Raw genomic sequence first — 25443 nt, forward strand, 5'->3', positions numbered from 1 at the left:
GGGGAGAATCCTGAAAGATTTGTGTTTCACGTGGTCATCCTTGAGGACCTTGAGTCCATCCCTGGTGCTCTGCCGCTGAGGGAGTGGGGAAGTTCTAGCAGCTGGTTGAACATATGGGGAGAGAAGGGCTCTAAAATCATCATCTGTCTGCCTACTTGAGTTCTTGAGGAGCATTCTGACTTGAAAAGGAAAGCTTCTGTATCTTTTCTAAACCATAGGAGAGAGTAAGACAGATTATTATTATTATTATTATTATTATTATTATTATTATTATTATTATTATTATTATTATTATTATTATTATTATTATTATTATTATTTTGAGGGGGTCTGAGTGCATCTTGGTTGTAAAGACAAAATGATCTTAACTTCTTTTTGGCCATAGTTCCATTTGATTGCTACAGGCAGTCAACAGGCACCTAAAAAGCACTTGATGTCTGAGTGATAATGAAGGGTAAGATAATCTCAGTCATGATTCACAAAGAAAAAGCAGATTGTTTTCAGGAGTTTAAACTGTCCTTGAGGATACACAAACAGTTTAAACACTTGGTGCAAGAGACAGGCTTAGTGGTATAAAGTATAAAGCAGGAGAAAAATGGAAATAGGAGATAGAGTTACTAAACCACAGGTATTTGAAATACCTGTTGTTGTCAAATAGGTTGTTGACTTTCTTTTTTCTTCAGTTAATTTGTCCTGCCATTGGCAAAAGGTTGACTTTGGCCATTGTGGACACATTTCTTCCACCCCAGTAAGCTCATGTGTTCCATCTCACAGCTTTCAAAAGAGGAAAAAAAACATGTATAAAATCTGATATGCATCTCTAATGTGATTATTCTGTGAAAGTAAAATCTGTATTTGTTCCTCATTTTCTGTGTCACTGTGGTTGGGCAGTGTGGTGGTGTCAGTGGTCATCTTCACACTGGGGTAGTTTTGGCTTAACCAAACTGGGTGAACCTGATGAGGTTCAACACTGCCCAGTGTCAGGTGTTGCCCTTGGGCAGGAGGAATCCCAGACACAGACACAGCCTGGGAGAAGAGCTCCTGGGGAGCAGCCCTGAGGAGAAGGACGTGGGGGTCATGGGGGATGAGGAACTCAGCATGAGCTGGGTGGCTCCTGCAGCTGGGAAGGGCGATGGGATCCTGGGCTCCATCAGCAGAGGGGTGGCAGCAGGGACAGGGAGGGGATTGTCCCTCTCTGCTCTGCCCTCCCCAGCTGGAGTCCTGTGTCCAGTGTTGCCTGCACAGCATGTCAGGAGTTAAAGGTGCAATACTGGTTTATGATGCCCATTACATTGTCTTTTGCAGAGGTTTTATGTTCAGAAAACCCCACTGGAAGGCATTAGGTGTTGAGGCATGCCTCTCAAGAAGTTCCCAAGTCCCAGGTCTGTGGGTTGGAAGAATATTTGAATGGAACACAGCCTACACTGGGGCTTTTTTTACACTTTTCCCTGGGCAATCAGTGTGGGCTAAGGCTGGGAATAACAGCATAAGGGTAAATGAACCTCTGGTCTGGTCAAATATGGGGTTAGTTATATGGTGTTTAGCAATTTCATCTTCGTGTGAGCAGCGAAACAACACAATTACAAGGCAAATCAGAAGTCAATGTTATGTTTCCAAACCTTCCAGTTGAAGTAGGATGCCAGAAGAAATGGGGTTAAGATATCAGAAGGAACATGCCTGGTTCCAAAGCCTTCTTCCCATGGGATCATGCTTGCAAAGTGTTGCCACTCTGTGTTTCTTCCTACAAAATACTATCCTGCTACCATTTCTTCTCCCTCACATGGCCCATTCTGTCTTTGCCATGAACACTCCTGTAGAATGTTCTTTACAACACAGATGCTCTGTTATTTTAAGCCCATAAAACCCCATCTAACAGGTACTACCTGATAAACATGAGTTTTGTCACCCCCTGTAACACAGGCAGTGACTTTATTCCTGACAAGTATCTCCATCTCTGAAGCCATGGTCCTCAAACTTCTATTCCAGTGACATCCCATGGTCCATGTTGCTGCTGAGGGTGTTGTGATGTGGAGAAATACAGCAGGGTTTTTCCTGACACACTTTATTGTCTGGTTGAGAAAGAAACTCTGAGCGTAGTAGCTGTCTTCATGTAGCAGAAGGAGGAAGACAAGGAACACGAGGAGGGCTTGTGGGAGGCTGTAGAGTAATATTCTGGGATTTCAGACACACTCAGCTGAATTTAGTGTCCCCTGGAGCTGAAGCAGTGGAAAGAACTGCAAGGAAAACACTCACCTTCTAAATAGAAAATCACAATAAGTTCATCAACAAAACCAGTAGCAGGAATGAAGAGGACAGAGTAAAGCAGACAGGGGAGGAAGAACCTCATTTAGTATTGCTGAGGGGGTAGGGGAGGGAAACACCTCTGCGAGTTGATGGTGGAAGTCAGCTCTTGGTGTATTTTTTCTGGAAAAGCAGGGATCAGAAGAGGAGGAATCTTAGCAGATGACAGGCAGAAAGGGCTCTGGATGTATCGACAAGGGAATAGGAATGAATAATAAATATTAAAACTGTTGATGACATTAGAAAAATCATAGAATCCTAGAAGGGTTTAGGTAGGAAGGGCCCTCAGAGCCTCCCAGTGTCCCCCTGCCATGCATAGGGACATCCCCAACCACCCCAGGGTGCCCCCAGCCCCATCCCAGCCCGGCCTTGAGCCCTGCCAGGGATCCAGGGGCAGCCCCAGCTTCTCTGGGCACCCTGTGCCAGGGCCTCCCCCCTCCCCAGGAAGGATTCCTGCCTCCCAGCCCGTCTCCATCCCCCTCCTGCAGCTGAAGGCCGTTCCCCTGGGCCTGGCCCTCCCTGCCCTGGGCACCAGCCCCTCTCCAGGGCTCAGAGCTCTCCCCACAAGCAGCTTCTCTTCTCCAGGCCGAGCCAGCCCAGCTCTCCCAGCCTGGCTCCAGAGCAGAGGGGCTCCATCCAGCCCTCACATCCTCTCAATGGGCTCCTCTGGACTCACTCCCACAGCTCTGTGTCCTGGTTATGCTGGAGGCCTCAGAGCTGAAGTTGTTGATGAACACCATTTAGTTCTAGGTAGTACATGTCAAAACAGATGTTAAAATGCTTCCCAGATAATCTTTATTTGGGGAAGAACGATTACAGGAGGGATTTGGGCACCACAGAGTCTGCTGGGTGACAGACTGGATGTGTTTTGCTTCTTAGGAAGATGGTAGGACGTGTCAATCATAATTTCTCAGGCCATGTAGAGATTTGATACTAGATCATCCTTAATCTAGCAAAAATTGTCCTTAGCTTAAGATCCCCATGGATAAAAGTTGTTGCAAAATGTGGATTAGGTCTTGGAATAATCCCCAGGGAAATGGCAGCTTCTTTCATCAAAACCCCCCCACACCCCAGCCTTTAAATAAAAAAATGTTGATGTTGCTTTGGAAAAAACCTGCTGTGAGTCTGCAAAATGTGAGCAGTGGGCTTGGAATTGCTGAGCAGAGCTTTTGGCCTGATGCAGGATGCCACAGTGCTTGGTTAGAGTGGTGCTTTCTACTCCTGGAAGTTACGAAGCGGTGTGGTTAAATGACTGTGCGAGCTTAGGAAAGGCTTAATTGTGGGCACGGGCAATCAGGCTGCGCTGTGCTAATTGCTCTTGAATCTTCGTGGGGACACCAGGTGGATGGAGCCCTCGAAAAGGGCCTTGCAGTGGAACTGTGTGAAGATCCCTTTCAGGGATCAGTATCATCGGAGCAGGTACTCTGCACGGCCGAGCTCTCTTCCTCTGACCCAAGGAAGCCTCCTGTAGTATAATTAAAAAGAAGACTGGCTAATTAACAGAACAAATGCGGATAGTGAAGACACAGAGATATGGAGCTTATCTCACGTGGGTAAATATGACAGGGAGGGGATTGTCCCTCTCTGCTCTGCCTTCCCCAGCTGGAGTCCTGTGCCCAGAGCTGGGGCCCAACACAAGGAAGATGTGGGGCTGGTGGAGAGGGGTCAGAGGAGCCATGGGGATGCTCAGAGGGCTGGAGCAGCTCCCCATGGAGAGAGGCTGAGGGAGCTGGGCTGGGTCAGCCTGGAGAAGAGAAGGCTGTGGGGGGACCTCACTGCAGCCCCCCAGTCCCTGAAGGGAGCAGAGGAACAGGAGGGGAATGGGCTTGTTAAAGGGTGGATAATGGCAGGACAAGGGGGACGGGGTGAAGCTGGAGGAGGGAAGGGGGAGAGGAGAGATTGGGGGGAAGTTCTGTGCAGAGAGAGTGGTGAGGGGCTGGAAGGGGCTGCCCAGAGAGGGGGTGGGTGCCCCGTCCCTGGGGGTGTCCAAGGCCAGGTTGGATGGGGCCCTGGGCACCCTTGTGTAGCTCCAGGCCTGGAGGTTGGTGTCCCTGCCTGTGGCAGGGGGTTGGAGCTCTGTGACCCTTGGGGTCCCTCCCAACCCAGACCAGGCTGGGATTCTGTGATGTGTTTGGGTCTTGAAACCACCGAATCATTAGAGTTTTCAGGGCCAGTTTGTGCAGACTTTTATAGCTGCCTCTGAACTGTGGCTGTCACCATGTTTTGCTGCTCATTTCCATTGGCATCCACAAGGAGATTTTAAGGCATGACCTGTGAAAGTAATGGTTCCCATCCCCTAGACCAGTGTGAGCAGGGCATACACAGCATTTGAAGAGCAGCACAGGTAAAGCTGTGGGTGGTGTTAACAAATAAACAGGGGGAGGGGGAACCCCACATACGATGCTTATCACTGGTGAAACAGAAAGCACGAAGGAACAGAGAAGAGGCAAGGTATGGTTGTGTGCATCTTAAAGACAATGACAGGAAGTTTGAACCTGAGGAGGTGGGGAAGAAGCAGCATTCTTGGGATTGAGAGCGATGAGATCTAATCAGTTTGTGGTTATGAAAATTATCAAATTGGCAGATGCATTTTCTCTGAATTATGGTGGGGTAATTGGAGAGTCAGAAGAAGATTACAGTGATCCAGGCAAAATGATGATTAGGTCCAGGATTAGCATTTTTGTTGTCTGTGCTGAGAGGAATTAATGGATAAATAAAATTACCTGCTCTGTGTTTACAAGAGCCGTCAATTCCGTGGCTTGGTTTCTGGGATAGCTGCTGATTCTGGGTTAGCACAGAGTGAGATTTCAGCACGTTCCTGGGATACTCAGTGTGTGCTTCCTCTTGGGCTTGCAGTTTCTAAGGTCAGTGGATGAGTGTAACTACTTAAAGTCTTGCTCTTGAGTAAATACGGAGCTAAATACAGCAGTGTAGTGGTGCTGTCTCCTGTAAATTTGGTTTCAGGTTTTAAGTTTATTAATTAATGACAATTGTAAGACAGTGACTGAAGTGGTGGAGCTGTTCTGGACCATAGTCCAGATAATGGCTTGAATCAGGACAGGCTGGGGGGAGCTGCTGGGGGGGAGCTCTGAGGAGAAGGACCTGGGGGTGCTGGTGAGTGACAGGGTGGCCATGAGCCAGCAGAGTGTCCTGGGGGCTGAGAGAGACAAGGGGATCCTGGGGGCATCAGGAGGAGTGTGGGCAGCAGGTCACAGGAGGGGATCCTCCCCCTCTGCTCTGCCCTGGTCAGGCCCCACTGGAGTGTTGTGTCCAGTGCTGGGCTCCCTGGGATCAAACAGCCAGGGATCTCCTGGAGAGAGTCCAGAGGAGGAACAGAGATGCTGAAGGGCCTGGAGCATCTCCCCTGGGAGGAAAGGCTGAGTGAGCTGGGACTGTTCAGCCTGGAGAGAAGAGACAGAGGGGATCTGATCAATGGGGATCAATAGCTGAAGGGTGGGACACAGGGGGACATTGGCAGCCTCTGCTCAGTGTCTGTGGGGACAGGACAAGGGGCGATGGCTGCAAGTTGGAGCACAGGGAGTTCCCCACCAACCTGGGGAAGAACTTTTCCCCAGTGAGGGTGAGGGAGCCCTGGGACAGGCTGCCCAGGGGGTGTGGAGTCTCCTTCTCTGGAGATACTCAGGACCCATCTGGATGCCTATCTGTGCAATGTGAGCTGGGGAGCTGCTTTGGCAGGGGGGTTGGACCTGGTGATCTCTCAAGGTCCCTTCTAACCCCTGTGATTCTGTGATAGTCACGGAGAAGGGAACTCCTGCGTCAACGTAGAATCAAGACTTGCATGACACACTGTAGGATCCTCTCCTTTTCTTGAACCTGAATAATAAACATTCAGGGATTAAGTCAGCTGCCCAGCTTTGCTTTGTGTATCAGCACATAGGAAAAAGCCCATTTTCCCATTTTAGGCTACATGGTGTAGCAGAATGGGCTGAACATTGAGCCTTGAACCAGGAGCTGTCACTGACCTGCTTTCCAGCCCCCTGGGTCACACTGCTCTACCCATTTCTCCTTAGTTCTAAAATGGAGATTTTTCTCTCATTACCTCTGGTCTGCTGAGTAATAATGCTGATTTGGGTTTTTCAGGATGCTCTTAGTTGAAAAGTCGTAGTTGCAGATAAAAATCTTCTTTGATAATGTACAGAGAAGAGGTGAAAGTAAATTTGTGTTCTCTGAATGCAGGCAGTGAAGCCTAGCTTCCTGATGACTTGCATTTTGTGTTCTCAACAGCATTTCTTCTGTCCCCTCTAACCCTGGCGTCTGACTTCCAACCCGTGTCCACTGCAGTTGCCTCAGCCCAATCCCAGTATCGCCTTTCACATTCCTTATCCTTTCCCCCTTTTGATACAGGGCTTTGTGTTTATGGAGCCACCTCAAAATGCCACCTCCTCACTGCTGGTTTTCTAATCACTGCCTGGACAAGAGGCATATGGTGTTGGGACCTGCCATGTGCTGATGGGCTCGAGCGTGCATGTGCTGACCTGCCAGAAGGCCAAATGTCATAGATAGTTGCTGACCTCATTGAAACCCTTCTAAAACCATTGAAACTAATTCTGAAGTTCACTTGAAACCATTGACATCTTTCTGTGGTATTCCTTACAATTCAATCTCTGGAGGTCCCTTCCAACCCCTATGAGTCTGTGATTCTGTGAACAGGAAACTACACTGTAGTATTCACCTATTTTCATCTATCAGCAAAAGGTGACTTTACAGATAGAAGTGTATTTTTGTAGTAGGTTTTAGGAGGGAGTTGGTGTTTTGAAACATCAGCTGCCTAATCGCGCTTGACTGAGATGGGATTGTTTGCTTTCTAATTGATTTTCATATTCATTTAATTCCTGCAAGAAAATCAGTTTACTTCTTTCTTTTTCTTCTCCAGAGTAAAAGATGCTGGCTGCCAGTAGTAAAACAGATCTTCTGTGGAACATATCTCTGTAAATCTTCCCTAAAATCATCCGAAAGGCAGATATTCCACCTGTGATGGACCCTAGGAATACTGCTATGTTAGGCTTGGGTTCTGATTCTGAAGGGTTTTCTGGGAAAAGCCCCTCTGGAGTAAACATTGGCACGTTGGTGGGAAAAGGAGAAGCAGAACTAGAAAGTTGCACCAAGGAAGAAGACGACGGGAAGAAAAAGAACCGGGAGGGGAACAGTCCGGAGAACGGGAAGAATGAGGCTCTGACTGATGCACAGCAACAGTTTTCAGTGAAGGAAACAAACTTTTCAGAGGGAAACTTGAAACTGAAGATTGGTCTCCAAGCAAAACGAACCAAAAAGCCTCCCAAGAACCTTGAGAATTATGTGTGCCGGCCTGCTATAAAAACCAGCATCAAGCAACCAAGAAGGGCACCAAAGAGTGGGAAGATGACAGATGAGAAGAATGAGCACTGTCCTTCAAAACAAGTGAGTAGTATTTTAATGTAGTGGTTTGCAGGTCAGAGTAAATTTAAATTGGATTTAAAAGTTTCTGGCATCTCTGCATGATGATGCTCTACTGTTTTGCCACGTAACCTCTGGTAGTGAAGATTCTGGAGTTAGAAATGGTTTGATTTAATTTCCATTGACGGGGGGAAAAAAGGGCTTTTGGTCTTTCTCAGCTTGCCAACATTGGGGGTTTTATTCGTGGCAGTGAAAGAGAATTCCCATGTTAACCTGAAGCAAACATCCTGGGTAAATTGCTGAAATGTGATAGCGTATTTTTAGTCTCTTCTGTAGAAGAAAGTGGGAGGTTTTATCTCTGTGTAAACAGGGTTGTGCAGTTTCTGTGATGGTCTGAAGCATTTGGATTTATATTTTTTCTTACCTGTTAGGGGTTTTTTTTCTGTGACACTGTGATGAACGTACCAAGCAGTGTCTGAGAAGTGAAAAACCACTCCTCTGGATATGTAAGAAACCAGTGTGGTGATAAACTGCCTATAAATGCAGTGGCAGGAGTGATGTGCCAGGTATTTTCCAACTGGAAGGAGATAGACCTGCCTCGAGGATGTCTTGTTTTTATGAGCTGCATGATGTAACAAGTAAGAGCAGTGATAACAGAGGGAAAACAGACTTAGTATTTCAACTCAGATGGTGGCAACGTGGATTCTTCATCCTTGACATCGTTGTTTATGTATTAGGTTTTTATCCATTGTATTTTACAAGGAAATTAGAAAAGAATGTGGGTCAAGAATGAGAAATGCAGTTGCAGAGATGCTACATTTCAGAAGGGTTTTGTTACAGAACCCTCATTTTCTCTGATATTCATAGCAGTTTCACTAATTGATAGGGTGTTAGATTACACCCTCCATATTCTGTCTCTCTTCAGTACATGCCGACTGAGTGAAAGCTAAAGATTTTCCCTGCACTCCCATTTCTCTCACACCTATCTGTATTTCTTTATGAGTGTGTATTTAGCTCTCCCAGTTTCCTTGTGCATTCCTTACGTAGCCTTGTTCAGCTTTGCAACACTGGGTGATTCAGCAAGAGAATACAAGTCCCTGGAAGGCAGAGTCCTTCACATGACTTGGCTGTTCATGAGGCTTGTGTTTCAGTGATTCCAGAGCTAAAGATTGTTCATGTCTCCAGCCTGTGTCCTACTCATTAGGTCCTACTTCACCACAAGAAATAAAAGGGATCCCTTAATCTTTCCTTTTGATGGAGAGGAGGGGAAAAAGCGAATATATATGACCGATTTGAAGTAGGAAAATACTTTGCACTCCCATCTGTGATTCCAGGGCTGAAGGTTTTTCATGTCTCTAGCCTGTGTCCTATTCATTTAACTGTATAAATCTCCCCTGACATCTCCTAAAGTCCAGATTATCCAAAGGGAGGGAAAATTCCTTTATCTTGTACTGAGATGATGTCTGTCTGACATACCCAAACCTTTTATTTACGCTGGCATACCCAGACTTGAGTTTTCCTTGAGCATCTTTGAAGAGAAGTGATAAACTTTGCTCTCAAAGAACAAGGGTGCTGTATGTTACAGGTAATGCCCAAAATCACCTTTCCCAGACTGCCATGCAGCTCTGTTGGGGTTGTTTTTTTCTCCATTATAAACAGAAAGGGTGGATAGTGGCAGGACAAGGGGGGTGGAGTGAAGCTGGAAGAGGGAAGGGTTAGATGAGATATTAGGGGGAAGTTCTGTCCAGAGTGAGTGGTGAGGGGCTGGAAGGGGCTGCCCAGAGAGGGGGTGGGTGCCTCATCCCTGGGGGTGTCCAAGGCCAGGTTGGCTGGGGCCCTGGGAAACCTTGTGTAGCTCCAGGCCTGGAGTTTGGTGTCCCTGCCTGTGGCAGGGGGGTTGGGGCTCTGGGACCCTTGGGGTCCCTTCCAACCCAGACCAGGCTGGGATTCTATGATTCAAGTTGTTTTTCATCAGTCTGTCAAACAAGACAGTCAAGTGGTACATTATATGACAGAAAACGTTGGCTGTGGCCTTTATTTTACATTCTTCCATTTCAGAACAATTTGTCACTGTCCTCATGACTTTTTAATTTATTTTTTTTAAATAAGACTATATTGTCTTGGGTCAGTCTGGAATTGATCTCTCTTGATGGCTGAATTGTGGTGGTACTTGGAACTGAAACTCTTACTAGCAAGAGATAAGTATGGAAGCTGCCCATTGCAATAAGGGATCGTGCCCTGGGAATTTTTAATTTTACCAATTAGTATTTAAACTCAGATGGTGGCAACATGGACTCTTCATCCTTGACCTCTTTGTTTATATACTAGGTTTTTCTTCAAGAGAGACATTGTATTGAAAAAGGAAGTTAGAAAGTTGGGAAACAAGAACTACTGCTACAATTAAATATTGTGGATATTATATACGATACCACTGATACCAGATCATGTTTTAATTCCTTCTGAGCGGAGTTACTGCTGCTCTGTGTCTGGTGAAGCGTAGAGAAGCACAGATCTGTTGCATTAAATTTGCATTACTTAAAATAGTTTCAAATCCCTGACTAATGACAATTCACTTTAGATACTCTGCTCCCCCTCAAGTTGTACTGAAACAGTTTTCAAGCTGGTTAACTCTGTGTGTTCCCTGCTGCCATCCTGGTGCTTTGGACTGTTCGGACACTTTACAGCATCCTGCTGTTCTCTAGCAAGTGTGATTAAAAAGTGGCTTTTGAGAAACAGCCCATAAATATAGTTTAAAACCACTGTATGTTCTGAATATGATGCCCAAGGGGTTTATTTTTTTCTGACTGCAATGAAATAAAGCAAGCTTTAGCACTGCAAACTTCACTACAGGAAATAAAAGGGATCCCTTAATCTTTCCTTCTGATGGAGAGGAGGGGAAAAAGTGAATATATGACCAATTTGAAGCAGGAAAATACTTTGCACTCCCATCTGTGACAGCTATGCTTCTTACTCAAGCTGGAAGGGCTCTTAAAACTTGGGCAGTATCTTCAGATGTGTTAGTAGAGGGTTTTCTCCATGCTTCTTACTGCTGAAAGGGCTCTTAAAACTTGGGTAGTGTCTTCATGAGTGTTAGTAGAGGGTTTGTCTCCATGCTGAAAGATGAGCAGGTTAGGTGAAGCAGGTAAATCATCTATTTACAGTTTGTCCTCCAGAAACATGTAGACAGAAAGAGAAAATCATAGAACAGAAAAGAAAGACCTCAAAGTGGCTCCTGGGTGTTGAGAGAAACAAGAAGCAGTTCACTTTGTGACACTGATTGTGAAACTTTGATTTATTGTTTTCCCTTCAGAAGAGTTTCCTGTGGCAGACAGACGTTTATGTGTGCCTACTGTACCTTTACTGAGCCTGAAGATACATCAATTTATAAATATAATTTTTGCCTGTGTTTTAGCAGGAGAGGGGCAGGAAGGATTTCCCTGTGTAGCCAATGACATAACTGAGTTGCATTACCCAAGTCTTAGAAAATAAGGAGGCAAGAAGTGATTGTAACAGCTAGAACTCTAAAATAGTAGTAAAACACCAAAGCAGGTTGGAACATGCCCTTTTGCTCCATCTCCTTCCTCCTTTGTGAAACTGCTGAGTGTGGTGTTCTGCAGTTTGTTCCATTGCCCTTGGTGATGGAGGGAAGCTCTACAGGGAAGTTCTCTGATGAAATCACAGCCACTGACTGAAAAGTTTCAAGAAAAAAAAAAGTGACAAAGCTGAAGAAGTGGGGTTGGTTCGTTTTTGAGCAGCTCGAGGATTTTCTGCAGGGTCTGGGACATGAGTTTCTCCCTCAGACTAATCATTTTCCCTGGTAATTAGCTAAAACTTACTTTTAGAACAAATAAAAAGTCTCAGTGGTGAAAAACAAACAGCAAATGACATGGAGAACTTGTGTAGAGTGTATTGATGCAGCAGCTCCACAGGCAGTGTCTGTGCTTCTTCAGAATGGGTATTTGAATATAAATAGCCTGTGTGTTCACTGGCCAGAAGTGCAACCACTAAAGCAGCAGTGGGGAAATGTCTGTGTGTCTGTGTGCATCTCAATATCCTTATTGTTTGTTGGTAGTTCACAAGAGAATGAGTAAATCAAATGGAGGTGGTGGAGGCCCCACCTCTGGAGATACTCAAGGTCAGGCTTGATGGGGCTCTGAGCAACCTGATGTAGTGAGGATGTCCCTGCTCGCTGCAGGGTTGGAGCAGATGGCCTTTGAAGGTCCTTCCAACCATACACATCCTGAGAGTCTCTAAATGTACCAGGGAAAAAGCTTGAAGCATGTGCTTGTTTGGAGCTGTTTCAGGTGTGTTAGATGGATGAAACTCCGATGAGATGTTAGAGGGGAGGTTGGGTTTTTTTATGTGAGTGAATTGTTAGTAATCCTCACAAAACTACCTGCCTTAAAACCTGACTTTACATCTTCTCTGCTATAAAACTCAAGTGAGACAGCTCAGAAGGGCGCTGTGCTCCGTGGAACCACACCAGGGAAGGCTGAACATTCTGCACATACGGCCAGCTTCCAGCCCCAGGAGCAAAATGACAACAAGGGACCAAGCTACACACTCTCAGCACCTGAACACCAACTGTTGGAGCTTTGAATTGCTGTGCTCACTCTGTAACAGCAGCTCGGACTTGAGATCTCTCTCTTCCATCTAACAGAGGAGGGGATTGTCCCTCTCTGCTCTGCCCTGGGGAGGCCCCAGCTGGAGTCCTGTGTCCAGAGCTGGGGCCCAACACAAGGAAGATGTGGGGCTGGTGGAGAGGGGTCAGAGGAGCCACGGGGATGCTCAGAGGGCTGGAGCAGCTCCCCTACGGAGAGAGGCTGAGGGAGCTGGGCTGGGTCAGCCTGGAGAAGAGAAGGCTGTGGGGGGACCTCACTGCAGCCCCCCAATCCCTGAAGGGAGCAGAGGAACAGGAGGGGAATGGGCTTGTTAAAGGGTGGATAATGGCAGGACAAGGGGGCTGGAGTGAAGCTGGAGGAGGGAAGGGGGAGAGGAGAGATTGGGGGGAAGTTCTTTGCAGAGAGAGTGGTGAGGGGCTGGAAGGGGCTGCCCAGAGAGGGGGTGGGTGCCCCGTCCCTGGGGGTGTCCAAGGCCAGGTTGGCTGGGGCCCTGGGCAACCTTGTGTAGCTCCAGGCCTGGAGGTTGGTGTCCCTGCCTGTGGCAGGGGGTTGGAGCTCTGGGACCCTTGGGATCCCTCCCAACCCAGACCAGTCTGGGATTCTATGATTGTGCAGGAGGTGTTATTTCAGGAAAGCATGGCACCCTGTTTTGTGTCTCCAGTGCAGTAAGGACGGATCATGGCTGCTCCCCGCCTCCCAGCTGTATGTTTTGTGAGTAGGAGGGTGGCTGAGTTGGGGGGAAGTTCCTGAAATGTGATGCTCTGGCATAATTTACATAAAATTGCAGCTGCCACAGGGAAGCTGGGCTGAATGCCAAACTATTCTCCATAGACCACAGTCTCTTTTACACCACAGCTTTAAAACCAGTAACTGATACGACTGGTGGGTTTTGTTCTACTGCTGCAGCAGGTTGGGAGACATCAGACCCCAAATGATGCTCGTGGCCACCCCACACACCCCCCTTCCCCCTCGCCCCTCATCCCAAAGGAATACTTTGATCAGTGAGATATCACTGTTCTTGTGAAGTCTTGCTTGATTTCTGGAGATGCATCTGGGCTGGTAGGGCTGTGATTCTACCAGCTTGTGAAATTCAGCTTCTGGTAGAATCATAGAATGTTTAAGGTTGGAAGGGACCTTCAGAGCCCATCTGCTCCAACCCCACCAGAGCAAGCAGGGACATCCTCACTAGATCAGGTTGTTCAGAGCCCCATCAAGCCTGACCTTGAATGTCTCCAGGGACGGGGCACCCACCCCCTCTCTGGGCAGCCTGTTCCAGCCCCTCACCACTCTCTCTGCAAAGCCCTGACAGAGCTGTGTGTGGACAGGTTTACACAACACCCGCCTTTGCGGTGCATCCCTCACCTCCGTCTCAGTGGCATCTGAGGTCTTCAAGAGCTGTCACACCATAAGGAGCCCAGTATATTATTGTTAATGGGGTTTTTTAATAAACATTAAGAGTACTTTTGGAGAATGTTTATAATTGGGGACAGATTAAATGGTTTATATACGAGGACTGAGAGAGAATTTGCATTACATAACATCAGGAAAACCTTAACATGAGCACTGAAATATATTTGCTTTAAAATTAATAGGATCGTGAAGTATGTATTTATATAGCTGGTAACTATAACTGAAGCAGGTATTAATCATCTCAACACAAAAAGATCCTGTGTTACTCAGAGAGAGTCTTTGTGCTCTGTTCCTAAAGGTTATTTCTTTTAATTCTAGGACCCTTCAAAGTCGTACAAGAAAGCTGGAGAAGTTGCAACAGTTGAATTACATGTGGAAGAAGGTATACAAGTAGAAACAAATCCCTTATCTAAGAAAGTTACCCCCTTGCACTCTGAAATGACAGATTACATAAAGTCATCTCCTCCGACTCTTATCAGTAGCCATAATTCTGACTTAAAGGATAGAACCCAAATTAATGGAGCAACAACTGTAACAGAGAAACTGGCTCAACTTATTGCAACTTGTCCTCCTTCAAAGTCTTCCAAAGCAAAGCAGAAGAAGCCTGGAAGTGGAACTGCATCTGGTTTGGTTAAAGACTCTGGAAAGAAGCTACCAGGAACCATAACTGCAAGTGGGTTAATTAATAAAGATTTAGGAAAGAAATTGCCGGGGTCGGGGATTGCTGTTGGATTGGTTAACAAAGACTCAGGGAAGAAGCCATTAGCGATTGGTAGTGCAGCCATATTGGTTAACAAGGACTCTGGGAAGAAGCCACAAGGAATTGGCCCGTTGGTTGGATTGGTTAACAAGGACTCTGGGAAGAAGCCACCAGGGATCAGCACTCCGACTGGGTTAGTTAGCAAGGACTCTGGAAAGAAACAGCCAGTGACCAGCTCTGCAGTTGGGCTGATGGGCAAAGATGTTGGAAGAAAACTTCCAAGTATCAGCACTCCAGCTGGACTGTCTAGTAAGGAATCTGTCAAGAAGCCAGTGGGGATTGGCGCTCTGGCGGGATTGATTAACAAGGATGCTGGGAAGAAGCTGTTGGGGATAAGTAGTCCTACAGGATTGGTTAACAAGGATTCTGGGAGAAAGATGCCAGGGACTGGCAGTACAACCATTCTGACTAACAAAGACTCTGGAAGGAAGACACCAGGGATTGGCAACCCAGTGGGACCAGTTAACAAGGACTCTGGGAGGAAGGTGCCAGGAATTAGCAGTCCAGTGGGATTGGTTAGCAAGGACTCTGGAAAAAAGCCACCAGGAATCAGCAGTCCGGTTGGTATGGTTAACAAGGACTCTGGAACTCTGAAAGCAGACTCTCTTACGCCTGCCTCAGAGCCCTTTAAGCTTCCTTGCAATTCAAACCTCAGTAGCCTTGAAAGCCATGACACCCCAGATTTACTGAAGGAAAATACTGCTAGCAAAACATTTGAGAAGCATCTGATGAGACAGAATAAGGAAAGCATCTTGGAAAAATTCTCAATTCGGAAAGAAATCGCCGATGTGGGCAAAGAGATGTTTAATGAAGGAATCTGTGCTCCACAGGATGGTTACTCAAGCAGTGAAAAAGGGGTTTATGAAACATCTAAGCATGAAAAACAGCCTCCAGTTTATTGCACTTCACCAGACTTCAGAACAGGAGGTGCTTCAGACGTATCGACAGCGAAGTCCCCGTTCAGTGCGGTGGGAGAGGGGAATCTCCCGTCACCTTCACCCACGGTGTCTGTTACAACCTTAAACAGGAGCCTCTCCACAACGTCCTCACAGTTAGCATCTAACTCACTGCATTTAAGTTCCACAGCTGATCTCCTAGAAGGTATTTCAGATCAGATTGGCAAACCTCAGTTTGCTTCTGACAGTCCACTTCTGAATATAAACAGAACATTGAACCACACTCTGAGCACTGATTTTAAAGGTGCTGATAAAGATTTAAATGACTCAAAAGCTACTTACGTAGAAACTTCAAGAACTAGTCCTCCTACAGGGAAAAAGCCTGTTCTGGCAGCTGAAACAAGCATTCATGCTACTGTCACCCCTTCAGTAGTTAGTTTTACAAGCTTGTTTAGTAGCAAGCAGTTCCTAAAGATTGGTGCAATAGCTGCATCTGATAAATCTTGCCAAGGAGCAAAAAATCTGAGCGCTACTCAGCAATCCAAACCTCTAAAGAAGAGAAAAGGGAGGAAACCACGATGGACTAAAGTTGTGTCAAGGAACACGTGTCGTCCTCCAAAGGGCCTAGAATTAGAAAGGTCAGAGCTTTTTAAAAACATTTCATACAGTGCACTGTCGAGCAGTAATTTGGAGCAGGCCAAATTCTTGAAAAACATAGGATCCTCTTCATTTGTGGAGCATGAGTTTGTCAAACATCAGTTGCCAAAACTGAATGAAGGGAACGGCCAGTCTCTTGCACTCTTAGCTGAGTCTGACAAGCAAACCCAAAAGTTTTACAGTTCTCACAAACAATCCTCTAGTTTGTGTATGTCAGATGATTTCCTGCCTGACATGTATAAACCCAAAAGAGGAAGACCTAAATCCAAGGAGATGCCGGAGCTCGAAGGTCCCCCCAAAAGAACTCTAAAGATCCCAGCATCAAAAGTCTTTTCGGTGCAGTCAAAAGAAGAGCAAGAACCTCCAATTTTGCAGCCTGAAGTAGAAATTCCCTCCCTAAAACAGAGCTTATCAGGACAAGCTTTTCCTAAAAAGAGAGGGAGACCTAAAAGGCAGATCAGGTCATCGATCAAAATGAAGCCACCGATTCTCTCCGTGGCTCCTTTTGTTGGAACAGATAACTCCAGCAAGATAGAGTCTGAAAGCGACCAGCATCAAAGTGGGGATTATTTTGAGAGGAAGGACCAGCTCCGAGGGCCAGAGGAAGTCCAAACCCCTAATATTTGTAGCATGACTGATTTGGAAGTAGACCCAGACAGAAAAGTCGCCAAGAGAAATAATGGACAGTTAATGAAAACAATTATTAGAAAAATAAACAAAATGAAAACTCTGAAGCGAAAGAAGCTCTTGAATCAGATTCTCTCTAGTACAGTGGAACCACATAACAAAGGGAAAGTACAGTCCAAACTCCACAATACGGTGTCAACTCTTGCTGCCACCTTTGGTTCAAAATTAGGCCAGCAAATCAATGTCAGCAAGAAAGGAACAATTTACATAGGAAAGAGGAGGGGGAGGAAACCTAAAGCTGTTCTGAATGGGATTTTAACCAGCAGCTCTGCCAGTTTGACAGTTCTTGAGAAGTCCTCTCAACAAACCCCTGGTACATCACTAGGACAAGTACTTCCCCACCTGCTGCCTCCAGCAGCTAGTAACTCTGAGATTCTTCCATCTCCAGTTTGCTCCCAGTCATCTGCAGTGAGTGGGGGCCAGAGCCCTGTCAGCAGCGATGCGGGGTTTATCGAGCCCAGCTCGGTGCCGTATTTACACATACACTCCAGACAAGGAAGTGTTGTTCAGACACTCGCCATGAAGAAAGCTGCTAAGGGAAGGAGGAGGTTATCTCCACCTACGTTGTTGCCAAACTCCCCTTCTCACTTGAGCGAGCTGACATCACTGAAAGAAGCCACTCCTTCCCCAGTCAGCGAGTCTCACAGCGACGAGACCATTCCCAGCGACAGCGGAATAGGGACAGATAACAACAGCACTTCAGACCGGGCTGAGAAGTTTTGTGGGCAGAAGAAGAAGAGGCATTCGTTTGATCACGTCTCCCTTATCCCCCCAGAAACTTCCACTGTTTTAGGTAACCTCAAAGAGAAGCACAAACACAAGTGCAAGCGCCGCAGTCACGATTACCTTAGTTACGACAAAATGAAGAGGCAGAAGAGAAAAAGGAAAAAGAAGTACCCTCAGCTTCGAGGTAGGCAGGACCCAGATTTCCTTGCTGAATTAGAAGAGTTAATAAGTCGGTTAAGTGAAATTAGAATAACCCACAGGAGTCACCACTTTATACCCCGAGATTTACTACCTACCATCTTTAGGATAAATTTCAATAGTTTCTATACCCATCCTACTTTTCCTTTAGATCCTTTGCACTACATTAGGAAACCTGACTTAAAGAAGAAGAGAGGCAGGCCTCCAAAAATGCGGGAGGCTATGGCAGAGATGCCTTTTATGCACAGCCTCAGCTTCCCTCTCTCCAGCACCGGGTTCTACCCATCTTACGGCATGCCTTATTCTCCTTCTCCCCTTGCAGCTGCTCCCATAGGCTTAGGTTATTATGGAAGGTACCCTCCAACTCTTTATCCTCCTCCACCTTCTCCTTCTTTTACTACCCCTCTGCCACCACCTTCCTACATGCATACGGGCCATTTGCTTCTCAATCCCACCAAATACCACAAGAAGAAGCATAAACTTTTACGCCAGGAGGCTTTCCTCACGACAAGCAGGACTCCTCTCTTGTCGATGAGCACGTACCCCAGTGTTCCACCTGAAATGGCTTATGGCTGGATGCTGGAACATAAGCATAGACATCGCCATAAACACAGAGAACATCGTTCTTCTGAACAACCACAGGTTTCCATGGACACTATCACAGCTAATAGCTCTTCTAGAACAGTTCTGGAGTCCTTGAAGCGTTACAGGTTTGGGAAGGAGGCTGTTGGTGAGAGGTACAAACATAAAGAGAAACACAGATGTCACATGTCTTGTCCACATCTGTCACCTTCAAAGGGTTTGCTAAGCCGAGATGAACAGTGGGTCAGGAGAGAGCCTTCGGAGTCGAATTCCTTAGCGCTGGGATTGCAGACACCCCTACAGATAGACTGTTCAGAAGGCTCCCCAGGCCTGTCCCTGGGGGGATTTACTCCAAGCTCTGAGCCAGCCAGCAACGACGAACACACAAACCTTTTCACAAGTGCAATAGGCAGCTGCAGAGTCACAAACTCTACCAGCACCAACGGACGTAAAAAACTCACTGACAGCCCTGGACTCTTCAGTGCACAAGACACCTCCCTAAACCGACCTCTGAGAAAGGACCCGCTGCCTCCTGGGGAGAAGGCGCTACAGCCGCTGGCAGGTAAGGGAGCTCTGCTTGCACCTACTTTACTACGAGTTGCTGGTTGATGTTGTACCTAACACGTGCTAGGGAAGGAGGGCAGGGTCGGCTTTGGCTTCGTAGGAATCTTTCTGTGTTGGATTTCAGGGCTGCTCTCACTTTTGGGTGTCTGTTCTGTTCAAGCACGGCTCTGCGTGGTGTTCAGTGCAGACAGTGTCCTCCAGAGCTGTTCACAGGGCTGTGCAGGTACCTCTTCCCACCAGATTTTCCTTGCTTTGTTGTAGCAGTATATAAAGCTACTCTGTGGACACTTTCTCACCAAAAGGTCTTTCCTTTTCCTTTGCAATTTTAACTTTTTGAAGAATTAAGTTCATTTTCCTCGTGATTTTGGACACTTTAAAAGCCATGTTTCTGTTTGAAGTTTGGTTACTTCAGTTTAGACTGTCTCTTGGTACTACTATTGTCATTGGCATTTCCATTTCAGAAAAGGTTCCCTTTTCCTTTTGTAACTCCCTTTTGGTTATTTCAATAATCTCTACGACAACATCGCTTTCGATCCCTGACTTGAGGCCTCTCTCTGAGAATGCCTGAGCCCCAACCTTGTCATGACAGCTCTATTCAGAGTTGGGAAACTCATCTCACGTAGCCTGGAGCAAAACTGCAGCAGCACTGGCTGAGGTTGTAGGCACAGATAATGCCAGTGACCTGACAGAGGGTTGCTGTTCAAGGAGAAGACGTCAAACTGTGCTGTTTGTGTAGTGTTAAGAGAGAAAAGAGGGAAAAAAACCCTAATGTGAAATTTAGGACTGGAAGAAAACTCTGTTTCACATCACTTTCCCTCCTGGCTTAAGTGTCACTTCATGCTGTACTTCGTTATTACAGATGGTTTGAGGAATAATTGTCACTTTTTATCTGCTTCATTGCCACGAGACGATGTAACAAAGGACAAAAACACGGCTTATGCTCTTTCTTCTTTCCTTCTGATGCCTGAAGAGAAAGTGTGAGAGCTGCTTCTCCCTCCAGTACTTACCCACACTCTCCCTTGAAATGTAAATCATTTCTCCAGGAGCACTTGTGACTTCACAGGCCAGGAGCCAAGCAAACAACCAGCTTCCAGTAACAAGTAACACCTCACCTTCCTTACTCTCATCTTACTCCTTTCCTTGTGATGCTCCCGATGCCTCCTGCCACCTCCCTGCTCTGATAACTTATTTCTGGAGGGGTTTTTAGCTGGTGTTTGGAAGTTTTATGGTTTGATATTTTAAGGGTAGTGGGAAGTGCCTGGGTTGTTTTGCAAGTTCATGGTGCTTCATAATATGTCATGTTAGTAAATCTGCTCAGGGCAGGGGGGGGGGGGAAGCAATAAAGCCCTAAGATTGCTTCCTCTGCAGTGGTGGAAAGATGAATTCAAAGTGTTAGGTCAGCAGAAGGGTTAAATTTGGCTCTGAGGAGTGAAGAATTGGTTGCTCGTGCAGTTCTGGGAATTTCCTGAGGATTTCCATTGCAGGGAATGGTCTGGGTTGGGTTTTTGTGAGGAACAGCCGCATTAGGGGGAAAAGCAGAGATGTTTTAAGCCGAGACCTGCTTGTGCAGGCTCTGAATCACTCTCCCTCTTGCTGTTTCTCAGATGCCATGTATCACTTCCAGTATTTCCCAGAACAGAAGCCAGCTGGTTTTACTGTGTGACCAGCTTGCAGCTCAGTACTCAGCTCATTCACACGGAGCTCCCAATGCCCCACATCATACCAAGGAACTTTCAACTGCATCTAGCACAAAGCCCCAGTAAAGCACCATGGCTGACTGGTGGCTTTTGAGTTTGGGGCTGTTTGTTCCTCAGATCAGTGTCAAGTTGCAGGGTATGTTTTGTTTTTAACTGGAATGCTGGACTCTGAAACGGGGACTGTGAAACACCGAGACGTTTCTGTGTGCTTCCCAAAGCAGCACAGGTGGAGAAGGAGCCCGTGGCGCATCAGAGACGGTTTATTTATTAAACCAGAACCAGAGGGGTTAAAGCGAGTCATCAGAGAGCAGCACTGGGAAATGCCTTCCAGAGCTGTGCTCTAGGGTACTTCATTTCAAAGGGTTCCACGTGGATGGTACGCTTCCTTCCTGGAGAGTTCTGAACCAGACCCTGCCTGGATGGACTGACGGGCACGGTTTGGATGCCAGCTGATGCTGGGGGGTTTGGTGCCCAGGCTCTGCTGGATACGGCTGGTGTGGGGAACCAGGGCTCTGGCCTGGTGTCAGTGTCACCATCAGCATCTGGTTTCACACCCACAGCCCATACGCACAGCTCTGCCGACAAGTCCTGAGGCTTTCACCTAAGCCCTCTCCATCTGCACCTCCTGGCGGGCCTCAGCGAGCTTCCAGCAGCTCGTCACTACCGGCTCCCGGCCATCGGCCCGCCGGTGGGGATGGGCCCAGCTGGGGAAGCCCCTGGAGCCTCCGGTCCGCGCCGATGCGCCCGCCCTTGGTTGTGTTCCCGGTGGTTCCACCCCTGCAGGAAACCCCCCCCGGGCCGGGCGAGCGGCCTGGGCGCCGCCCCCACCGCAGAGCCCCGTCCGCAGCCGCGCCGGGGCGTGCGGGGCCGAGCGGCGGCCCGAGGCCCCGCGGCCTCTCCCGCGGCGCGGCCCGAGCAGCCGCCGGGAAGCACCGGTAGGCGGCGGCGCCCCCTGCCGGCCGCTCGGCAGCCTGCGCGCGCGGGCGGCGCCGGTGGGCGCTGCCGGGCCCAGTCCCGCCCCGCCCGCAGCTGCAGCCGCCGAGACCGGGCGCGGGGGGAGGCTGCGGGTCCGGCCGTGTAGGTGCCGCGGAGGCCCCTCCGCGCGGCCCGTGGGAGCCTGACAGCGGTTTGGGCCCGGTTCGCTGCCGCCCGGGAGGGTTCGATCCTGGTTTGCTGCCGCAGGCAGTGAAGGAACAGAGTGCGAGAGCCGTGACAGGAGGGGTTTGAGCATCACGGGCCAGCAGGCTGAGTCACAAACAGCCCTGCCAGCCGAGCAGCCCTCCAGGTCCCTCTCTGGGTGGAGTCTCCCAGCGCATCTCTGCCCCAGCCTCCCTTTTACCTGCACGTTGGTACAGAGACCCTCCTCCAGAGCCCAGCGGCACCATCTCCACAGCAAGACACCAGGCAGGAAAATCTGAAAATCTTCACCAGGAATATGGTTTGCAACCTGGGACAGGGTCCAGCAGCGTTATGATTGTGCCTTTGGTGAGAAGAATGAATGAAAAAGACAATAATTCCTCTGCCTTGTCAAGAAGTTTGAATATTTGGAGAAGTCCTACTGCTTATTTCCTCTTACCTGTTGAAAGCACCTGAGATGTTACACCATGAGCTCATTTTGTTGGAGTCTGTTAGTGAGGAAAGATCATGGCCCATAAGATAATTCATCAGGAGTGATATTTCAAAGGGAAATGATGGCAGTATTTTTATGTATGCATTCTAGATTTTATTTTCCAGAGATTTCCATGCTGTGTGTTCTTGCACCCTACTCATGTGCATTTTTTGCCTACCTGGGGTTTTATGCCAGCAACTGAGTTTTTAATATCTCAGGACTTTCATAATTTCAAATTGCTGATTTTCTTATGAAATCTGGACAGATCCCACAACTGTTGCTTTTGAGAACAATCAGGATTCTTTACAAGTTTATGTTTTTGGGAAATAAAGCAGGATCCCCTCGAGCAGGATGCACAGGGCAGCGTCCAGGATCACGGGGCTGGAATGTCTCCAGAGATGGAGACTCCCTGACCTCTCTGGGCAGCCTGGCCCAGGGCTCTGCCACCCTCCCAGCAAAGAAGTTCCTCCTCGGGGTTAGGTGGAATTTCCTCTGCTCCAGTTTGTGCCCATCACCTCTTGTCCTGTCCCTGGGCACCACTGAACACAGACTGCCCCATCCTCCTGAGCCCACCCTTCAAGGATTTATTAGCACTGAGACGATCCCCCCCACTCTTCAACAGCCCCAAGTCCCTCAGCATCTCTTCATCAGAGAGATGCTCTGGTCTCCTCAGCATCTCTGCAGCTCTTTGTCATCCCCTCTCCAGTAGCTCCTGACCCAGGGAGCCCAGCACCTCTCACAATATCCCCGATGAGGCCTCACCAGGGCAGACCCATTACTGGCTGGTGCAATGGTCTGGGAAAGAAAATATCTTGGGATGCATTAGGAAGAGTATTGCCAGCAGGTTGAGAGTGGTGAATACTCCCCTCTAATCAGCCCTGGTGAGACCATGTCAGGGTGCTGTGTCCAGTTCTGGGCTCCCCAGTACAAGACAGAGGTGGCCATACTGTGGTGAGTCCTCTGGTCCTCTGAAAAGCCACAGAGGTGACTAAGGGATTGGAGCATCTGTCATACAGAGGGAGGCTGGGAGAGCTGGGATTGTTCAGTCCAGTGCCCAAGGGACACCTTGCCCAGGTGTCCACGTGCTTATAGGAGGGATTAAAGAAGGAGCCACACTGCTCGTAGTGGTGCCCAGTGAGTTGGGCAGGAGGTGATGGGCACAAACTGAAGTGCAGGAACTTCTGTTGGTACTTCAGTGTCTTACTGCAAGCGTGACTGAGCTCTGAGTTGTGGAGTCTCTGGAGATGCCCTGAGCAACCTGCACCAGCTGACCCTGGCTTGGTTGAGGTGATCTGCAGAGCTCCTTTCCAAACTCAGCTGTTCCATGAAGCTCAAGGAATGAAGCTAAGGGGTTAATTCAAAAGTGGGCATGTGGGGGTTACATTTATTTACATAAAAGCTGATACTCTGATAATATTAAGGGGCCTTTTCTCATGGCTGGTTTACTGTCCTGCCTATGCCATTAACATGTGAGGAACTCCTTTTTGATGGTCCATGTCTGTCCTTCCCCACCTAGGGGCATCATAGCAAGTGTTCTAAAGCTGAAAAAGAGTCATTTCAAATAAATTATGAGGACATTAAATGGTGAAGACAAAGGATATGGTACTCTTTTTGACAGGACAAGGGGCAGTAGTTTCATGTTGGAGCACAGGGAGTTCCACATCAATCTGGGGAAGAACTTCTTCCCAGTGAGGGAGCCCTGGGACAGGCTGCCCAGGGGGTGTGGAGTCTCCTTCTCTGGAGAGATTCCAGCCCCGTCTGGACACCGACCTGTGTGCCCTGTCCCAGGGACCCTGCTCTGGCAGGTGGTTGGACCCCATGGGCTCTGGAGGCCCCTCCCAACCCCTATGGTTCTGTGAATCTGTGTAATCTTCGTTTGACTCTTTAGCCCCTCCAGTGTGTTCTGTTGGCACCACCAGGCTGAATTCTTGTTTTCTTTTTGTGCTTTTCCCTGATGTGCTTTTCAGGTGCTTTGCCGACACAGGACAAACCTTCCCAGAGGCAGTCAGAGAGCACAAACTGTAGCCCAACCCGAAAGAGGTCGACGTCTGAGAGCACATCTGCTACAGGCAAGTGATGTTTGTGGCCTTGTTTTGGGGACTACTGCTGTACTACGAGCTACATGACTGCAGACAGCTGAGCCAGCGTTGAGTCAGAGAATCCCAGACTGGTCTGGGTTGGGAGGGACCCCAAGGGTCACAGAGCTCCAACCCCCTGCCACAGGCAGGGACACCAACCTCCAGGCCTGGAGCTACACAAGGTTGCCCACGGCCCCAGCCAGCCTGGCCTTGAACACCCCCAGGGACGGGGCACCCACCCCCTCTCTGGGCAGCCCCTTCCAGCCCCTCACCACTCTCTCTGGACAGAACTTCCCCCCAGTCTCTCCTCTTCCCCCTTCCCTCCTCCAGCTTCACCCCATCCCCCTTGTCCTGCCATTATCCACCCTTTAACAAGCCCATTCCCCTCCCGTTCCTCTGCTCCCTTCAGGGACGGGGAGGCTGCAGTGAGGTCCCCCCACAGCCTTCTCTTCTCCAGGCTGAAACAAGCAAATTTAGTGAAAAGTCAGCCAGCTGAATTGAAATGATGTCTAAGATTGCATTTCAGCAGATGCTTTAAGTTGGCATAAGCTGACACAGCACTAAAGGAATCAATTTTACTTTCTCTTGGAAGGAGGTCAGGCTTGCAGAGTCACAGTGTGTGTGAATGCATCACCATTTCGCACCTACAAAGCTGTTGAATCCATTGACCAAATCCTGAGAGGAAAGATCTGAAAACGTTCCTTTCCTGTGTGTTTGCACAAGTTGTCTGTCAGCCAGGTAGTAAAGCTGTTCACAGTCCCTCTGAGGGGGGTGTGAAAGGGACCTTACCCTCTTTACCCAATCCATAGCATTTCTTGATTTGGGAAGAAACCCAGTAGTAGAAATAACTCCTCTTAGCAGAAATCAGATGTACCTAGGCACCAAAGCTGATTGTAAATCAGTAGTAAACATCCTTAGGATGGTACTTACAGGACTAGACAGGAAGAATGTGCCAAAACTGCTTGTTCCTTCTCCCTTTAATATTTACAGCACATGCTTTACTCAGCACATGCTAAAGAAAGTCATCTGCAGTGAAGAATCTCTCCTTTTCCTCTCTTGTCTTGTGACCTGCTCCTTTTAAAGGGCAGCTGCAAGTCCATGTACAGGAAGGTGTTAAAAGTTCAACCACATTGTGTGGAGGAGAGCATAAGAATGAAATGAATCATAAGTTTACCGACTTCAAAGTTGTTGCACTGCTGATGCAGCTGAAAAAGACCAGCCTTTGTTAGATTTTCCGTAGATGTAGAAGGGGGGGGTTGGAT

The 25443-nt window shown here is 47.9% G+C and overlaps 1 protein-coding gene across 1 annotated transcript in view; it reads left to right on the forward strand.

The window, feature by feature from the left end:
* Positions 1–7296: 7296 nt before the first annotated feature.
* ASH1L (ASH1 like histone lysine methyltransferase) overlaps positions 7297–25443 on the forward strand; it is a gene marked incomplete at its 5' end in the record, with an annotated part of 43855 nt that continues 25708 nt past the window's right edge. Inside the window, 3 exons of the mRNA XM_084276817.1 lie at positions 7297–7719; positions 14046–18795; positions 24071–24172. Coding sequence (XP_084132943.1) covers positions 7297–7719; positions 14046–18795; positions 24071–24172 — 5275 coding nt within the window. The remainder of the gene's footprint in view (positions 7720–14045; positions 18796–24070; positions 24173–25443) is intronic.

The sequence above is a fragment of the Gallinula chloropus genome, assembly GCF_964237585.1.
Source record: "Gallinula chloropus genome assembly, chromosome: 29".
NCBI classification, from domain to species: Eukaryota; Metazoa; Chordata; class Aves; order Gruiformes; family Rallidae; genus Gallinula; species Gallinula chloropus.